The sequence below is a fragment of the Prionailurus viverrinus genome, chromosome B1, assembly GCF_022837055.1.
Source record: "Prionailurus viverrinus isolate Anna chromosome B1, UM_Priviv_1.0, whole genome shotgun sequence".
NCBI classification, from domain to species: Eukaryota; Metazoa; Chordata; class Mammalia; order Carnivora; family Felidae; genus Prionailurus; species Prionailurus viverrinus.
In genome coordinates, this window is record NC_062564.1 from 160,924,304 (window position 1) to 160,944,473 (window position 20,170).

Sequence of the window (20,170 nt, forward strand, 5' to 3'; positions counted from 1 at the left end):
CAATTACCACATTCTTATCAATAAGGTTGCTTATGTTTATGAGTAATTGTTTTATATATTTGGGGGCTCCGGTATTCGGTGCATAGACATTTATAATTGTTAGCTCTTCCTGATGGATAGACCCTGTAACTATTATATAATGTCCTTCTTCATCTCTTGTTACAGCCTTTAATTTAAAGTCTAGTTTGTCTGATATAAGTATGGCTACTCCAGCTTTCTTTTGGCTTCCAGTCGCATGATAAATAGTTCTCCATCCCCTCACTCTCAATCTAAAGGTGTCCTCAGGTCTAAAATGAGTCTCTTGTAGACAGCAAATAGATGGGTCTTGTTTTTTTATCCATTCTGATACCCTATGTCTTTTGGTTGGCGCATTTAATCCATTTACATTCAGTGTTATTATAGAAAGATACGGGTTTAGAGTCATTGTGATGTCTGTATGTTTTATGCTTGTAGTGATGTCTCTGGGACTTTGTCTCACAGGGTCCCCCTTAGGATCTCTTGTAGGGCTGGTTTAGTGGTGACAAATTCCTTCAGTTTTTGTTTGTTTGGGAAGACCTTATCTCTCCTTCTATTCTAAATGACAGACTTGCTGGATAGAGGATTCTTGGCTGCATATTTTTTCTGTCTAGCACCCTGAAAATCTCGTGCCAATTCTTTCTGGCCTGCCAAGTTTCAAAAGAGAGATCAGTCACGAGTCTTATAGGTCTCCCTTTATATGTGAGGGCACGTTTACCCCTTGCTGCTTTCAGAATTTTCTCTTTATCCTTGTATTTTGCCAGTTTCACTATGATATGTCGTGCAGAAGATCGATTCAAGTTCCGTCTGAAGGGAGTTCTCTGTGCCTCTTGGATTTCAATGCCTTTTTCCTTCCCCAGTTCAGGGAAGTTCTCAGCTATTATTTCTTCAAGTACCCCTTCAGCACCTTTCCCTCTCTCTTCCTCCTCTGGGATACCAATTATGCGTATATTATTTCTTTTTAGTGTATCACTTAGTTCTCTAATTTTCCCCTCATACTCCTGGATTTTTTTATCTCTCTTTTTCTCAGCTTCCTCTTTTTCCATAACTTTATCTTCTAGTTCACCTATTCTCTCCTCTGCCTCTTCAAGCCGAGCTGTGGTGGTTTCCATTTTGTTATGCATTTCGTTTAAAGCGTTTTTCAGCTCCTCGTGACTGTTCCTTAGTCCCTTGATCTCTGTAGCAAGAGATTCTCTGCTGTCCTGTATACTGTTTTCAAGCCCAGCGATTAATTTTATGACTATTATTCTAAATTCACTTTCTGTTATATTATTTAAATCCTTTTTGATCAGCTCATTAGCTGTTGTTATTTCCTGGAGATTCTTCTGAGGGGAATTCTTCCGCTTGGTCATTTTGGATAGTCCCTGGCGTGGTGAGGACCTGCAGGGCACTTCCCCTGTGCTGTGGTGTATAACTGGAGTTGGTGGGCAGGGCCGCAGTCAGACCTGATGTCTGCCCCCAGCCCACCACTGGGGCCACAGTCAGACTGGTGTGTGCCTTCTCTTCCCCTCTCCTAGGGGCGGGATTCACTGTGGGGTGGTGTGGCTCGTCTGGGCTACTTGCACCCTGGCAGGCTTGTGATGCTGGGGATCTGGCGTATTAGCTGGGGTGGGTAGGCAAGGTGCACGGGGGCAGGAGGGGCAGGCTTAGATCGCTTCTCCTTAGGTGATCCACTTCAGGAGGGGCCCTGTGGCAGCGGGAGGGAGTCAGATCCGCTGCCGGAGGTTTGGCTCAGCAGAAGCGCAGAGTTGGGTGTTTGCGCGGAGCGAGCAAGTTCCCTGGCAGGAACGGGTTCTCTTTGGGATTTTGGCTGGGGGATGGGCGGGGGAGATGGCGCTGGCGAGCGCCTTTGTTCCCCACCAAACTGAGTTCTGTCGTCCGGGGGCTCAGCAGCTCTCCCTCCCTTTGTCCTCCAGCCTTCCCGCTCTGAGCAGAGTTGTTAACTTATGACCTCCCAGACGCTAAGTCGCGCTTGCTGTCGGAACACAGTCCGTCAGGCCCCTCCGCTTTTGCAAGCCAGACTCGGGGGCTCTGCTTGGCCGGCGAGCCGCCCCTCTGCCCCGGCTCCCTCCCGCCAGTCCGTGGAGCGCGCACAGCCTCGCCGCCCTTCCTACCCTCTTCCGTGGGCCTCTCGTCTGCGTTTGGCTCCGGTGACTCCGTTCTGCTAATCCTCTGGCGGTTTTCTGGGTTATTTAGGCAGGTGTAGATGGAATCTAAGTGATCAGCAGGACGTGCGGTGAGCCCAGCATCCTCCTAAGCCGCCATCTTGCCTTTTTCTCCTCACATTTAGGTCTTTAATACACCGTGGGTTTATTTTTGTGTGTAGTATATGAGAGGGGCCCAGTTACAGTCTTTTGCACGTAGCTGTCCAGTTTTCCCAGCACCATTTATTGAAGAGACTCTTTTCCTAATTGCATATTCTCGCCTCTTGTGTCATAATTGACCATATAAGCATGGGTTTATTTCTGGGCTCTCTGTCCTGTTGTTCTATGTGTCTGTTTCTGTGCCAGTACCATACTGCTTTGATTACTACAGCTTTGTATTATGTTTTGAAACTGGGATTGTGATACCTCACCCTCTGTTCTTTCTTAAGATTGGTTTGGCTATTTGGGGTCTTTTGTGGTTCCATACAAATTTTAGGATTATTTGTTCTAGTTCAGTGAAAAATGCTTCTGGTATTTTGATGGGATTATATTGAATCTAGATTGCTTTGCACAATATGGACATCTTAACGATATTCTTCCAGTCTATGACCATGAAATATCTGTTCATTTGTGTTGTCTTCAGTTTTTTTCATCAGTGTTTTTTTTTATATTTTCACAGTACTCTTCTTTTAGCCTCTTGGTTAAATTCATTCTAGATATTTTATTACTTTTGGTGTAATTGTAAATGGAATTATTTTCTTAATTTCTCTTTCCTTGCTAGAATATAGGAATTGCTTAATTGCTACTTCCTTGCTAGTATATAGGAATGCAACAGGTTTCTGTATATTAATTTTGTATCCTGCAACTTTATGGAATTCATTTATTTTTTTAAGTTTTATTTGCTTTTTTTTTAATTTACTTTTTTTGTAATGTTTCTTTTTGAGAGACAGAGACAGATAGTGAGTAGGGGAGGGCCAGAGAGAGAGGGAGACACAGAAATCTGAAGTAGACTCCAGGTTCTGAGCTGTGAGCACAGAGACTGACGTGGGGCTCAAACTCGTGAACCATGAGATCATGACCTGAGCCAAAGTTGTACGCTTAACCTACTGAGCCACCCAGGCGCCCCTAAAGTTTATTTACTTTTGAGAGAGTGTGTGTGTGCGCACACACACATACAGACACGCGCATGCGCATGTCACAGGTGTGTGCATGTGCAAGTAAGGGAGAGGCAGAGAGAGGGAGACACAGAATCCAAAGCAGGCTCTCTGCTGACAGAACCCACAAACCGTGAGATCATGACCTGAGCCCAAGTCAGATGCTTAACAGACTGGGCCACCCAGGCACCCTCATTTATTACTTCTAATAGTTTTTGATGAAATCTTTAGGGTTTTCTATTAGTATGATGTCATCTGCAAATAGTAACAGTTTAATTTTTTTCTTACCAATTTGGATGTCTTTCCTCCCACCCCCAAACCCTTTATTGCTGTGGCCAGAACTTCCAGTAAGTACCATTTGAATAAAAGTGGGTGGACATCCTTGTCTTATTTCTGATCTTAGAGGAGAAGCTCTGTTTTCACCATTGAGTAGGATGTTAGCTGTGGATTTTTCATATATGGCCTTTTATTATGGTTTTTGCAACCATTTTGCAACCATTTTTGCAACTTTGGAATAAATCACATTTGACTGTAGTGAATGATCCTTTTAATGTATTGTTGAATGAGGTTTGCTAGTATCTTATTGAGCGTTTTTGTGTCCGTGTTCATCAGGGAAATTGGCCTGCAGTTTTCTTTTTTTGTAGTGTCTTTTAAAAAAATATTCTTTTGCATTTAGTGTTTGTTTGTTTGTTTATTTTAAAGTTTATTTATTTTGAGAGGGGTGGGGGCAAAGAGACAGAGAATCCCAAGCTGGCTCTACACTCTCAGCATGGAGCCTGATGTAGGGCTTAAAGCCACAAACTGTGAGATCATAACCTGAGCTAAAATCAAGAGTCAGATGATTCACAGACTGAGCCACTCAGGTGCCCCTGTTTATTTATTTTTAAGGTTTCTTTATTTTGAGAGAGAACATGTACATGAGCAGGGGAGGGGCAAGATAGAGAGAATCCCAAGCAGGCTGTGTGTTGTCAGTGCAGCCTGATTCAGATATCGATCTCACAAATCCTGAGATCATGACCTGAACCAAAATCAAGAGTTGGATGCTTAATCCACTGAGCCATACAAGCACCTGTATTTATTTCTTTTTAAGTAGACTCGATGCCCATGGTGGAGCTTGAACTCATGATCTTGAGATCAAGAGTCCTCTATGTTCTACCAACTGTGCCAACCAGGCACCCCAGGTGTTAACTCCTCTTTAAATGCTTCATGGGGCGCCTGGGTGGCTCAGTCGGTTGAGCGACTTCAGCTCAGGTCACGATCTCGAGGTCTGTGAGTTCAAGCCCTGCGTCGGGCTCTGGGCTGATGGCTCAGAGCCTGGAGCCTGCTTCCGATTCTGTGTCTCCCTCTCTCTCTGCCCCTCCCCCGTTCGTTCATGCTCTGTCTCTCTCTGTCTCAAAAATAAATAAATGTTAAAAAAAAAATTAAAAAAAAAATGCTTCATATAATTCACCTGTGAGTCCACCTGGTCCTAGACTTTTTGTTTGAGAGTTTTTGGATTACCAATGCAATTTTGTTACTAGTGATTGGTCTATTCTGACTTTCTATTTCTTCCTGATTTAGTTTTGGAAGATTGTATGTTTCTAGGAATTTATTTCTACTAGGTTATTCTATTTGTTGGCATATAATTTTTCATAGTAGTCTCATAATCCTTTTTATTACTGTGATATTGGTTGTTAATTTATTTTATTTGGGTCCTCCTTTTTTGATGAGTCTGGCTAAAGGTTTATCAACTTTCTTTATCTTTTCAAAGAACTGGCTCTTGGTTTCATTGATCTTTTCTATTGCTTCTTAGTCTATTTCATTTATTTCTGCTTTGATCTTACCATATCCTTCTACTCACCTTGGGTTTTGTTCTTTTTCTTTGAGGTAATCCAGTATCACTGTAAATTCTCTTAGAACCGCTTTTGGTGTATCCCAGCTTTGGACTATTGTTTTCATTTGTCTTCATGTAATTTTTGATTTCCTTTTTAATATCTTTGTTGACCCATTGGTTCAGTAGCATGTTTAGCTTGTGCGTGTTTGTGTTTTTCCAGGTTTTTTTCTTAATTTCTAGTTTCATATCATTGTGATTAAAGAAAAAAAGATGCCTGTTAGGATTTAAATCTTCTTAAATTATTGAGACTTGATTTTTGTGGCTTAATGTGATCTATCCTAGAGAATGTTCCATGTGTACTTGAAAGGAGTGAGGAATTTGTATTCTATTTGATGGAATGTTCTGTATATATTTAAGCCCATCTGGTATAATGTGTTCAAAGTCACGGTTTCCTAATTTTCTGTCCCGAACAATCTATCTAGTGATGTAAGGTGTTAAAGTCCCCACTATTGGGGCTCCTGGGTGGCTCATTTGGTTAAGCATCTGCCTCTTGATTTCAGCTCAGGTTATGATCCCACATTTTGTGGGATTGAGCCCTGCATCAGGGCTATCAGTGCAGAGTCTGCTTGGGACTCTCTCTCTGTCTCTGCCCTTCCCCTTACTCATGTTTGCTCTCTCAAAAATTTTTTTCTAAAAAGTCCCCCACTACTGTAAGTTTCTCCCTTTTTAATTTTGCTTTATGTATTAAATACTGTAGGTACTACAGTATTGGGTACATAGATCTTTATAATAGTTATATGCTTTTGTTGTATTGATCTTCTTATTCTGTAAAGCCCTTCTTTTTCTCTTATTACAGGCTTTGTTTTAAGTCATTTTGTCTGAGGGCACCTGGGTGGCTTAGACGGTTAAGTGTCTGACTTCAGCTCAGGTCACAATCTCAAATGTTCGTGGGTTTGAGCCTGGCATCAGGCTCTATCCTGACAGCTCAGAGCCCGGAGCCTGCTTTGGATTCTGTGTCTCCCTGTCTGTCTGTCCCTCCCCTCTGGCTCATGCTCTGTCTCTCAAAAATAAATGAACATTAAAAATAAATGAATAAATAGTCTTTTTGTCTGATAATAATAAGTATTGCTACCCTGGCTTTTTTTTTTTCTTTCTTTCTTTTCTTATGGAATATCTTTTTCCATTCTTTCAATCTGTACATATATTTAGGTCTGAAGGGAGTCTCTTGTAGGCAACATATAGATGGGTCTTTTTTTTTTAATCCATTCCATTGTTCTATGTCTTTTGATTGGAGCATATTTAGACCATTTACATTTCAAGTAATAGGTATGTACTTAATGCCATTTTGTTGTTTTCTGATTGTTTTTATAGTTCTTTGCTATTCCCTCTCCTGATCTCTTTCCTTGTGATTGTTGATTTTATTTGTGTTATTCTTGGCTTTTTATGTTTGTTTTTTTTTTTTTTTTGTATATATTGTAGATTTGTGGTTACCATGAGGTTTATAGATAACATCCTAAGTATGTAGCAGTCTGTATTAAGTTGGTTACTTAAGGTTAAACATATTCTAAGAGAACTACTTCTTTATTCTCCCTTTACATTTTATTTATATGTTGTCATATTTTACATCTCTTTATTGATAATTTTCTTCTAATTATGGCCTCTTCTTTTCCTCTTAAATAAGTATCATTAATGTTTTTTATAAAGCTGGTTCAGTGGTGAACTTTTTTAACTTTTGTTTGGGAAATTCTTTATCCTTCAATTTTTTTTTTTTTTTTTAAGTTAGAGAGTGTGAGCATGAATAGGGGAGGGGCAGAGCAAGAATTCCAAACAGGCTCTACAGTATCAGTGCTAGAGCCTGATATAGGGCTTGAACTCACAAACCGTGAGGTCATGACCTGAGCTGAAGTTAAGAGTCTGATGCTTAACTGACTGATCCACCTAGGTGCCATTATCTTTCCTTCAATTCTGAATGGTAACCTTGCTGGGTAGACTATTTTTGATTGTAGGCTTTTTCTTTTCAGCTCTTTGAATACATAATGCCAATCCTTTCTGACCTGTAAAGTTTCTGCTGAAAAAATCAGCTGATGGCCTTATTGGTTTCCCTTGTATGTAACTTTTTGCTTCTTGCCACTTTAAAATTCTCTGTGTTTTGTGCCTGAGTGGCTTAGTCAGTTAAGTATCTGTCTTTGGCTCAGGTTATGAGCTCGTGAGTTTGAGCCTCACATCAGACTCTCTGCTGTCAGCACAGAGCGTGCTTTGGATCCTCTGTCTCCTTCTCTCTCTGCCCCTCCTCCCCCCTCCCCCTGCCCTCTCAAATATTAAAAAGAATTTTAGGGGCACTTGGGTGGCTCAGTCAGTTAAATGTCTGACTCTTGGTTTTGGCTCAGGTCATGATCTCACAGTTTGTGAGTTTGAGCCCTGCATTGGGCTTTGCATTGACAGCACGGAGCCTGTTTTGGATTCTGTCTCCCTCTCTCTCTGCCACTTCCCCACCCATACTGTCTCTATCTCTCTCAAAATAAATAAATTTTAAAATCTTAAAAAAAATTGTTTTTATACAATAAAATTCTTTCTGTATCTTTTAAACTTTGACATTTTTTTTTATTTAAAAAAATTTTTTTTAAATGTTTATTTATTTTTGAGACAGAGAGAGACAGAGCATGAACGGGGGAGGGTCAGAGAGAGGGCAACACAGAATCTGAAACAGGCTCTAGGCTCTGAGCTGTCAGCACAGAGCCTGACGCGGGGCTCGAACTCACGGACCGCGAGATCATGACCCGAGCCGAAGTTGGCCGCTTAACCGACTGAGCCACCCAGGCGCCCCTAACCTTTGACATTTTAATTTGTTATGGTGTGGACCTTCTTGGGTTCACCTTGTTTGGAACTCTCTATGCTTCCTAAACCTGGATATATTTTTCCTTTTCCAGGTTAGGGCATCTTCCATACAGTTTTCTTAACATCTTTTATCTAACATATCATTCTAAGAAAACCATATATAGTACGTGTAGCATTCAGAGTATGTATTAATTGATTATGTCATCAAGAAGGTTTCTGGTCAACTGTAGGCTATTAGTAAAGTTTGGGAAGGGGGGTCAGAGTCATTCATGGATTTTAGGGTTGGTGGCTCCATAACCTATGTGTTGTTCAAGGGTCAACTGTGGTTGGAGAGAAAAGTTATCATAATCTTAAACCTGTAAGTTCAACATAATGTGTTCATACCCTAAGAGAAATAAATGTAACCTAGTAGAGATAAGAAAAGTTTAATGGCAAAAGATGGTTTTGAACTAAGTCTTAAAAATATGTATTATAGGTCCTTAATTTTTTTAATATTACAGGCCATACCACACCTGACCCCTAATACACACACCACAAACAAATAAAACCCTATAGTCTCCTGCATTGTACCCTTGTTCTCATTTCTTATTTTTCTCTCATTTATAGTGATTTCTTTAATGTGAAAACTTATGTTTCATTAAACTTCTTTTTATAAATCCTAAAAGATATATTCAAAGGAACCTCCCTTTTAGCATGTAAAAGTTGAATTTAATATATTTTTATCCAAATTAAGTAAATCTGTATTAATCTGTCTCCATCTACCAAATATCTGAGTCAGAAACTTAGCACTCTTCTTAGGCTCACTCTGTATTCAGAAAGCCCAGCCCTATTGATTCTTGTTCACGGGCCCTTTCTGTCTGCTTTTGTTGCAACAGACTAGTTCAGGCCCAAATCACGTACCTCAATTGTTGCAAAAGGTTCATTAGAAAACCCTCACTTACCAAAAGTCTAACTTCTCAGTCTATCCTTGCCACCTTCAATTGAGTCTCATTGCTTATAAGTTAAGGTCTAAACCCCTTAGTATTGAGTATACAAATTTATTAAGGATAGCCTCTCCTCTCCTATTAACAATACTATATACCTAGTTCTTCACCTTACTGGTATTATTAAAGTTCTCCACGACACTAGCTTTCTTGGGTCATATACTCTGCATTAGCTGTTTGCCCAATAAAGTACCCCTCTTTACTTGGACAAAAGCTACTTATAAATATTACATATGATGAAGCAATCTCAGACCTTCCAGGCAGAGTTAAGATCAATCTCCTCTGTTCCTATTAACATTTCAAGCATATTCATGGTCAGGTACCACATTGCCCTGCAGTTGGATGTTTTTATGTCTGTTTATTTTGAAGGTGACTTTGAAAGTAAGGACAGCACTTTATTCTTGCAAGTTTTTAATTTATTTTTTAATCCCTAGTTATATAGCAAGTACTCAAAACAATGTTGAATGAGTGAATATTTCATATTACTTGTATGTAAAAAAGTCATTTAACACTAATATTGTGAACTTTGTTCCCCCATGTAACAGAAATTCAAATCTTCCTATGAAACATTATTGAATTACGATACACTTACAGAACATACTGACTTAGTACTCTTCAGGCTTCACTGGGAAAATGTTGCAGTCAGTTTGATGCTAAATGACAGAAAACAGAAATATGAAGAAGGAAAAATGACAAACAGCACAAATTCTGAGAACAATGAAGAAAAGTCAGAAGAGCACATGGATGTGAGGCTAAACCATTGCTTAGCCTATGTTCTCCATACATCAGGCACTACTGGGATACCTAAGATTGTCAGAGTCCCTCATGCATGTATATTGCCAAACATCCAACATTTTCGGTGAGTTCTGTCCTTTGAATCCTTCTTCAAAACTTGTATTTTAAGGGGAAATACTTTTTTAAGTGAACTCTACTCCTGACGTGGGGCTCCAACTCATGACCCTAAGATCAAGATTTGCATGCTGTACTGACTGAGCCAGCCAGGTACCCCAAGGGAATAATTTTTTTAGTATACATTCTTTATAACTCTTGTTCCTAAATTGATAGTCATAAGTAGTTGGCTCTCTTGTTTTGGCTATATCTGAACTTTAGTTCTCTGCAGGCTGGGGCTTCACCTCTCTGATCCAGACCTAGAGCCAGACAGAGAGCAAATAAATGATATGCTTGGAAGCTTTGCTTCTTAATTATTAAGAAGAAGGAAGTGTGTTCCTGGCAGAGGTACAGCAGAAGAATGGGGGAAAGGAAGAGTTTGGCTTGCAAGAGTGTTATCAGGGCAGAGAGGAGGAAAGAGTGGGAGGGCAGGAGCCATGTGACTTGAGGCAGGAGCCTGGTATGCCCTGTTGAAGAATTTTGAACTTAATCCAATAGATATAAAAATATTTCCATTTCATTAAGTTCATTCCTGTAGCATTGTAGACTTTGGTTTGCTCTTGTGGTCAGGAGATGAGAAATCTCTATGAAGTTGATTCTCAACTTGACAAGAAAGAAGGAAATACAAGAGGAAGGGAACCAAAGGGGAGTAATCTTAGGAAATCAAAAGAGGAAACAGAAACAAATATAGAAATAGAAACTTTGTGAGACAAGTATATATTTTTATGTCATTGTAAGTTATATAATATTAAAAAATTTCTAACCACATTTTAAAAGTACAAAGAAATAAAAAATTTAACAAATATTTAATTCAGTATATCTAAAATATTATTTCAGTATGTAATCAAAATGAAAATTAGTGAAGTATTATATGCTTTTATGTTTATCTTAAATCTAGTTTGTATTTTACACTTCCACATCTCAATATGGATTAGCCACATTTTTGGTGCTCAAAAGGCACATGTTTCTAGCGACTATCATTGGATGGTGCAGGTCTAGAAAAAGGGAGTGGTGAAATGATGCAGACAGGTGTCTTGTAATTGACAGTCTAGTCTTTAGTAACTTTATTTCTGAGGGCCCAAGACTGAGGACAGATTACATTAGGCTGTGCTAAAGGAATGAGAGATAAGGAAATGGAGATAAGAAAGTAAAGTGTTCATTTCTAGAAGCTAGTTTTAATGGGAAAGAAAGAATTCTGGGCAGGTGCAGATTTATTTTTGAGATGGAAGACATTTATGGGCTCATGGTAGAGAATTGATAGGAAGAGTTGGTTTGAAAAATCAAGAGATAGTATTGTAAAGGAGTTAAGATACCTTGAGATGGAAGGGTAAGGAATGTTCAGAAGCTGATGGATTGGAACTTTCAGATGAAAGGCAAAGCAATACATTAAGAGTATGAGAGGTGAGGTGGGGTGGAGATGCAGGAGAATTGAAAAGAGTGAAGCAGATTTGGAATCTGGTGGAGGTGGAAGAGGCACTGGGCCAGTAGAGGCAGGAATTGTATGTAAAGTGGGAGCAAGTATTTGCTAGTAAGGAGTAAGGGGCTGATTTCAAATATATGAATTTCTAGGGGCCCTCAGGAGGCTCAGTCGTTTGGGCGCCTGGCTTCGGCTCAGGTCATCATCTTGCCATTTGTGAGTTTGAGCCTCACATCAGACTCTCCGCTGTCAGCACGGAGCCTGCTTTGGGTCCTCTGTCCCCCTCTCTCTCTGCCCTTCCCTTGTTTGTTCTCTCTCTCTCAAAAATAGATAAACATTAAAAAAAATAATAAAGTATGTGAATTTCTCAATTGCTATTTATGCTTGAACTTAATGAAATCTATTTACCTGTTAAAAATCCCTTTTTGGTTTACTTTTAGGGCCATAAAAGTCACTTGTAGAAGAGATTTATAGTAGGTTCATTCTTGGTTTCCTTCCTGGGAATAAAAGCTACTCCAAAGAAGGAATTTATGGCAACTTCATTTCCCAAAAGTTTTTGCAATTAGTGAGATAAGGAAAGGTCTAACAAGGCTTCTTTCTGCATCTGTTAAATCCAAAATGTCTTCAGCCTAAAGTAATCTTCATATCAACGATGGGGTTCTGAGTGAGTCCCCACAATATCATATTTGAAGATATTGTGAAATTAAGGTAATCCCTGCTTTTTAGACAGTGAGTTTTGTGTGTTCAGAATGAAGCAATGACATAGGCTCACCACTGATTATCTATGCTCTGTAATATCCTAACTATATATATTCTGCTCTTTGTTCAGCTACTGAGAGAAAAATATCAAATAGTGGGAAAAGGGAATCAGAGGTCTCTATTAAATATATAAGTAGGATAGAAGGAGTCAAGATTCTACCAGAAGAGCAGAACTAGGAGGATATATCAGGGACTTACTGTAAGGAATTGGCTTATGTTTGTGGGGTCTGGCTAAGCAAGACTGAGTCTATAGTGTAAACAGAAAGGGATGATCGTGAGCAGGTTGGAAACCCATAGGCATGTGCTTTTTTCCACAGGCAAGTCAGGAAAGAAGATCCTAGGGGAAGGGAGAGTAATTGTTGACCCAGATGTTGAGTCTTTTTTACAGAAGTCCTCAACACTCTTTTAAAAGTCTTCCAGTTCAGTAAATCGAGCCAGCCTGGGATAAATCTCCCTTTTGATTAAAGTCAGCTAACCAGAGACTCTGTATCTACAAAATCCCCTCACAGCAGCACCTAGTTTAGTGTTTAATGAAATAACAGGGAGGTATGTGTGCCACTAAATGGCACCCACCTCCCTTCTGTACTCCAGCTCTTGAGAGAATATCCCTTGTTTTGTACCCTAATGGAAAACCTACTAGAAAGGAAATTCTAGGGACTGTGGTTCAATCCAGCCATACTGACACATCAGAAAGTCATCACAGATGATAAAATATGTCATAGTAAGAAGTGGATATTGTTTTAAATGGCTTTTAATCCTTATATTTATAAAGAGTTATAGGATTAATAGTACCATTTTGGTTAATCTGAGAAAAGAATAAAAATCTGGCCAACATCCAGAAACTTAATGGTCATAAATCAATTTTTAGGATATGTGTTTACCAAATGTTAGACATTTCATATAACTGCATTCTGTTTTGCTTTAGGCTACTTTTCGAGATCACACAAGAAGATGTTTTGTTTCTGGCCTCACCTCTGACCTTTGATCCTTCCGTTGTGGAAATATTTGTTGCTCTATCCAGTGGTGCCTGTCTGCTTATTGTACCAGCTTCTGTCAAAGTGCTTCCATCAAAGTTAGCTGCTGTTCTCTTTTCACATCACAGAGTAACTATTTTGCAGGTACATTTTAGGAGCAAATGAAATGTTTTGTCTTCTATTTAGCATTTTATTTTATTTAAAAAATTTTTTTAGTGATTTATTTATTTTTGAGAAAAAGAGAGAGCACGAGTTGGGGAGGGGTAGAGAGAGACGGGGACACAGAATCCGAAGCAGGCTTCAGGCTCTCCAACAGAGCTGTCAGCACACAGCCCTATGCAAGACTCCCAACTCATAAACTGTGAGATAGTGACCTGAGCTGAAGTCGGACACTTAAACGACCGAGCCACCCAGGCACCCCTATTATTTAACATTTTAGAGAATGTTTTGTATTCCTGTAGGTTGTTTTTTACAGTGGACTAATGATAATCTAGTTAGATTATTAAGGGTTGTCTTCTGATGATATCATCTAATTTACTTGAGAATGGGAGAAAAAAATCAGTTAATTCTGCCTAGAAAATTATTTCACTGTGCATTTGGCATAGTAATAACTAGAGGAAGTTGACCTTCACTCAAATCTGTTGGGATACACTTGCCTCTCCTGCCTTAAACTTCAGCTTTCAGTAGAAAATACAAACTTTAAGTTATAATTAGGTAGGAATTTACATTTTCTGACTTTTTATATCAGTATATTTTACATTAACTTATGGAAACAAATACTTTGTCATCTTTAAAGATTTTAAAATGTGTATCAAAGTAGGTGACTGGTATACAAGCCTTAAGATAATTACATTGCAAATAGTTAAAGATACTAGAGAGAATTAGCAAAATTGTATGTGTATCATGATAAACTAAAAATATCAGATTTATATTTAGTGTAAGAGACTCGAGGATGTTAAATTTCTGCCCTAAAGGCAAAATTTGATGTTGACTTTGTTTTTAGGCAATGTTTTTCATCCTTAAAAAAATATTATATGTTTACAAATATATATAAAATGAATATAATAATGTGGCTTGCTGGGTATATCAATTGCGTATAAATTCTCATCTATGGTGAATCATTCTGTCAGTCTGGGCAGGACTTTAACTTATTTTTCTATAAAATTCAAGGAGCATAATTTTTAGGAAACCTTTTCAAAATACCTTAACATATTTGAGAGAGAGAGTCATTAAATGGAAGGAGATTTCCCTTCTATGTCAAGTCTATGAGTTTTGTCTCTTTAAATCCAATCCCCTTTAGCACAGTTTCAGTTAAATTTACTTTGGCAGTGGTTTTAACCTTTTTGGGGTCATGAGTCCTTGTGAGAAACTGATACACATTTATTAACTATGATTCCAGAACACAGCAAGTTGTGCATATATTCATGGTGATTTTATTTAACTCACAAGACTTAATTTGGGGTATTATCAGCAGATCAAATTTGAGTTTGAGTAAGGAAGAGAAGTACACAAGCTGACAGGATGTCCTTTCCTTTGTATAAGGCATGTCCTGTCTTGTTAGAAGGAGGAGGAGGAGGAACTGTAAAGTATCCTCCACACTGTGAAGGGACTTTGAGAACAAAAAATGAAGCTGGCAACTCCACACAGTTTACATACGTGCAGTTTATGCACAGTAACATAGTGACAGGGAGGACTGGCTGAATGATGATGCAGAGATGTGCAGCTGTTCTCCGTCAAGGCAGGACCTTAGTCTATAGATTTTATAGACCAAAGATGTATAGGGGACAGCACTGTAGTAAGATCAAAGGGTCTACATGTACCTAATTGGCAGCTAATCTTTACTTAGATCTTGTGGCACCATCTGTGCCTGAAGAAGGGGAGAGAGACTAGATTATTTTGAACACATTTATGGACGGCCAAAGCAAACTTCTCCCTCCCCCCTCAATCCTGACTTTGGCAGACATTTCTAAGGTACAGATATTAATCTCCAGAGGGTACACAATACAAAGCCCCAAGGGAGGTCATCTAGCCGAAATGAACGAGATGGAATGCTGCAGATGGATTCGGTGTCGTCAGCTCTCTTGCATGTCTCATAGTGAATTTTAGCTTTGTTGTTAGGGTTCATCTTTTCCTTCCAAATCAGATTTCTCATCAAATGATATATAAGTCATCAAGGATTTTTGCTTATGTGTATAATGTATATTATATACTTTAAAAAGAGCATCCTGTATAGATTTTATTTACGAATAATCTTACCTAAAAAACTAATTTAATTTGTTTTTACTGTTTATTTATTCTTGAGAGAGAAAAAGAGAGGGCGAGAGAGAGAGAGAGAGAGAGAGAGAGAGAGCGCATGAGCAGGGGAAGGACAGAGAGAGGGAGACATAGAATCCGAAGCAGGCTCCAGGCTCTGAGCTGTCTGTAGCACAGAGCCTGACACGGGGCTCAAACCCATGAACTGCAAGACCTGAGCCAAAGTTGGACTCTTAAATCAACTAAGCCACCCAAACACCCCATAAAGTTTTAAAAATTTAAAGTGGAATATCTTGATTTATTGTGGGGGAGAAAGACCCCAAAGTGAAATAGACTTAGCTTTTGAGGTAGTTAAACACTTATTTTGTTTCAGGTATAAGGACCTTTTGGAAAGAAAGGTCCACTTTTTGGTGTTTTACAAACCTAAAATATGTTTGAACTTTTTTTTTGTTTTGTTTTTTTTTGCACATACTCTGGATAACAAGTTATATTAAACTTGATGCACTTTAAAAGTGAAACCATTTAATTAGAGCAAAATCTTAGGTTGCTAGCCACCAAAATGTCAGCTTAAGTGTTTTGTTTTTGAGAGAGAGGGCATGTGCATGGGGGAGGGAGGAGCAGAGAGAGAGGGAGACTCTCAAGCAGGCTCCACACCCAGCTTGGAGCCCAATTTGGGGCTCAATCTCCTGACTGTGAGATCATGACCTGAGCCGAAATCAAGAGTCGGATGCTTGACAGACTGAGCCACTTAGGCACCCCGTGTTTTTCATTTTTATGAGAATTTTACCTTAGAAATTTTGCAAGGAACCTTAACATCCCCTGTTTTTTCTGTTATTTCCTAAGTCCTATTTCTGTGTGCCTAGAATGATTTGGTAACAAAGTACGTATATTGACTAGTATTTTGCCACTAAATTTATCATTTCAGTTTGAGTATCTGAAAAGTGTTACTATGCTTTATCTTGCTGAGTATTCATAGCTGTGCACTTATTTATAGAGTTCAAAGTTTAAGTTATTTTTAGCACCGGAAATGAAGGCCAGAACATTTCAGTTTGACAAGAGATTTTCCTTATCGTAAAACTTGGTAGAACAGTTAATTTGGTTGAGGATGCCTTATAAATAGGGTGGCCATTATAATTTATTACCCCAGACCCTGAATGTTGAGAGTAAATGGAGGTGCTAAATTCCTAGACAAGAATCTGGAACAATAAATTCATATTGGGATGTAGGGTCATTCTGTTACTTAAATATTTTGACAAACCAAGACTTTAAGTCATCTTTTTGAATTAAAATTCAAGTTGTCCATTAATGCTGCATCTTTTACTGAAAGAAACTATTTAAAAATCTTGATTCACATGGAAATTTTCTATGGTCAAGTAAAGAGATTGGCAGATCTTCTCCCCAAAAAGCAACTAGAAAGCTGGACAAAATTAACAAAAGCAACTACTCTAACACTTTAGAAATCAACCAGAGGCATACAATGATCTGAAAATTGTTTTTAAACTTTTTAATTTTGGATAAAAATAATGGGAATTTGTGGCATTCTAGACTGAGCTGCTCTTCCTGCCAGCCCCAGCTCAGTCAAAACAGACTTTTCTGTCAGGACCCACTGTTTATAAGGGAGTTTATTCAACTTGGAATGGTAGGTTATATCCATGCCCAACAGCACTGTCTGTGAAAATGATGAAGTATGCCAGCAAAGAGGGCAAAAACTTCTGTAGTCTGAGGTTGTGATGGAGGGGAGGGCAAGCACATTCTGGCTAAGGCTGCACTTGTGAGTCAGAGACCAGAGAGCCCAAGCAGATTCTTGGCTGACCTTGAGGTTGTGTGCATATACGTTAGAGATCCAAAAGGGCCCATGGAAAATAAAAGCTTGGTTAAGCTTGAAAATGGCCTAAACTTTGAGCTCATCTATCCACACAGATCCATCTCTGTGGACAGTTTGTCCAGTCATTGCTTGACTACTGAGCTATGCACACACAAGGATGACCCATAGGAAGTAAGATATAAAATTGAAAATAAGACTATATATGTAAAACTGAGCAATGACATTAGTGGCCACACATCACTGGAAAGACAGACTACAGATTTAGCCCAGGCTAGTTATTAACAAACAAGCAAACAAAAACAAGCAACAAAACATTTCATAATGATAAAATGGTCAGTACATTAGGAGCTACATTGGTAAATCAAGAAGATGTAACAATTATAAATGTATATCCCCCTAAAACTAGAAGTTCCGAATACATAAAGCAAAACTAGACAGAAATGAGAACTAGATAACCCAATGGTTCAAAATTTTAATACCTCATTTTTAACAACTGAATGAAAAACTAGAAATCAGAACATATAAGACTTGAACAAAATTATCAATCAAATCCCATTTATAGAACACTCTATCCAGTAAATGCAGAATACATTCTTTTCAAGCACATTGATCATATTCTCAACCACAAAACCAGTTTCAGTAAATTTAAAATGTGAGCAAGTGGGATGTATCCTAGGAATGCACATTTGGCTTAACATCTAAAAATCCACTGATAGGGGCACCCAGGTTGCTCAGTTGGTTAAGTGTCCAACTCTTGATTTTGGCTAGGGTCATGATTTCATGGTTCATGAGTTTGAGCTTCACATCAGGCTCTGTGTTGACAGTGCAGAACCTGCTTGGATTCTCTCTCTCCCTCTCTCTGCCCCCCCCCCCAACATTTGCTGTCTCTCTTTCTCTCTCTCTTCCCCTCATGCCCTCCCTCCCTCAAAAATAAATAAAAATCCATTGATAATATACACTACATAAATAAGAGCATGTAATTACCTCAACAGATGAAGGAAAAGTATTTGGCAAAATCTAACACTTGGGATTAAAAAAAAAAAAACCTCTAGAAATTAAAGAACTTCCCCAACATAATGAAGGGCATCTATAAAAAAAAAAAAATCTACAGCTAATATCCTATTTGGTGAAAGACTGCATGATTTTGCCCTAAGATTGGAAATAAAACAAGGATGTTTGCTTTTGTCACTTCTCGTCAACATTATTCTGATTCTAGCCAGTGCAGTAAAGAAAAAAAAAAAAAAAAAACATTATTGGTAGAAGTTAAAGAGTTAAATAAAGAGACATTTCATGTTTATGGATTAAAGTCTCAATAGTGTCAAGATTAAATTAAACATGGTTCCTATCAAAATCCTAGTAGACTTTTTTTGGTAGAAATTGACAAATTGATCCTAAATTTTATATGGAAATACAAATGCTAGTCCTGATCTATGCAATGAGTACCACTCAGCAATGAAAAGTCCCATGGTCTGAGTGATTATTCCTCCCTCCCCATTCATTTGTTAAAATTCTAATGTATGCTGTGATAGTATTAGGAGGTGAGGCCCTTAGGAGTGCTTAGGTCCTGAGGATGGAGTCCTCATGAGTGGGATTAGTGCTCTTGGAAAAGAGACCCCATGGACCTCCCAAGACTCTTCCGCCATGTGAATATGCAACAAGTTGGGAGAGGGCTTTTACCAGAGCCCAGTCATGGTGGCATCCTGATCTTGGACTTCTAGGCTTCAGAACTATCAGAAGTGAATTTCTATTGTTTGTAACCTACCTAGTCTGTGGCACTTTGTTATATCAGTCTGAACTGAGACAAAAAGTGAATTAATACATGCAATATAAGCGCATCACGAAGTATTTATATGGAATGAAATAAGTCAGGTCAAAATAGAATTTATGTTGTGTGATTGCATTTTTTTTGAAGATTTTTTAAAAATTTTCTTTTAATGTTTTTATTTTTGAGAGACAGAGACAGAATGCAAGCTGGGGAGGGGGCAGAGAGAGGAGACACAGAATCTGAAGCAGGCTCCAGGCTCTGAGCTGTCAGCACAGAGCCCCATGTGGGGCTCTAACTCATGAACAGTGAGATCATGACCTGAGTCGAAGTCGGACGCTTAACTGACTGAGCCACCCAGGCACCCCTGTGTGATTCCATTTTTGTAAAATTCTAGAAAATACCAGCTGATCATTAGGAAATAGATCAGTGTTGTCTGGAGTTAGGGGTCCAGTTGAAGGGAAGAATTATAATGGTAAGTAGGTAATTTTAGGGCTGAAGAATATATTCATTTTTTTGATTATAGTAATAGTTTCACTGACATATCCATATATCTTATCTCAATTTATATTGTATGCTTTAAATATGTATAGTTTATTGTATGTCTGTTATATCTCAATAAAAGTGTTTTTAAAAATCTTTATTCATATTGTTTTGTTTTAGGAACATTTTTTTAACCTTTTATATATTTTTCTACAGAGAGAGTGGGAAAGGAAATGTGAATTGATTTTATATATTTTGTCCTTTTTAATCTTTAAACCATTTTGTCTAGATTACCTAATTAAACATAACTAATATTTTTCTCAAGTTTTTTTTCTCAAGAGAAATTGATAGCACATTAAGAAGATAATGTTGCCTGAGTAGTTTTCCAAAATGATTTACAGTTTAATAAACAGCCTTAATTTTCATGTAGGTGTCCAGTATTAAGCTTTGAACTAATTATTACAGTATTTACTTTTTTAAAAAGAAGTGAAAAGAAATAAATTATCTTTAATGTGTTCACAGGCAACACCAACATTGCTTCGAAGATTTGGATCTCAGCTTATCAAGTCAACTGTTTTATCAGCCAGTACTTCTCTTCGAGTATTAGCCCTCGGTGGTGAAGCATTTCCATCATTGGCTGTTCTCAAAAGCTGGAGAGGAGTAGGCAATAAAACACAAATATTTAATATTTATGGTATCACAGAGGTATCAAGTTGGGCAACTTTTTACAAGATTCCAGAGAAGTTTCTTAACTCTACTTTGAAGTAAGGGCTTCAATTACTAAATAGGTTAGAGAGAAACTGTATTTTTCCAGTATCTTAACACTAATAATGTTTTTGGTAGGCACTGGGGTAGTAATTTTAGA

The 20,170-nt window shown here is 38.3% G+C and overlaps 1 protein-coding gene across 3 annotated transcripts in view; it reads left to right on the plus strand.

Annotated features, from left to right (window-relative positions):
• The window catches only part of AASDH (aminoadipate-semialdehyde dehydrogenase), a 51,573-nt gene that overhangs the window by 14,939 nt on the left and 16,464 nt on the right, over nucleotides 1-20,170 (plus strand). For all 3 annotated transcript variants that reach the window (XM_047854995.1, XM_047854993.1, XM_047854994.1), the window contains exons 4-6: nucleotides 9,490-9,803; nucleotides 12,934-13,126; nucleotides 19,828-20,069. In XM_047854995.1, coding sequence (XP_047710951.1) covers nucleotides 9,490-9,803; nucleotides 12,934-13,126; nucleotides 19,828-20,069 — 749 coding nt within the window. The remainder of the gene's footprint in view (nucleotides 1-9,489; nucleotides 9,804-12,933; nucleotides 13,127-19,827; nucleotides 20,070-20,170) is intronic.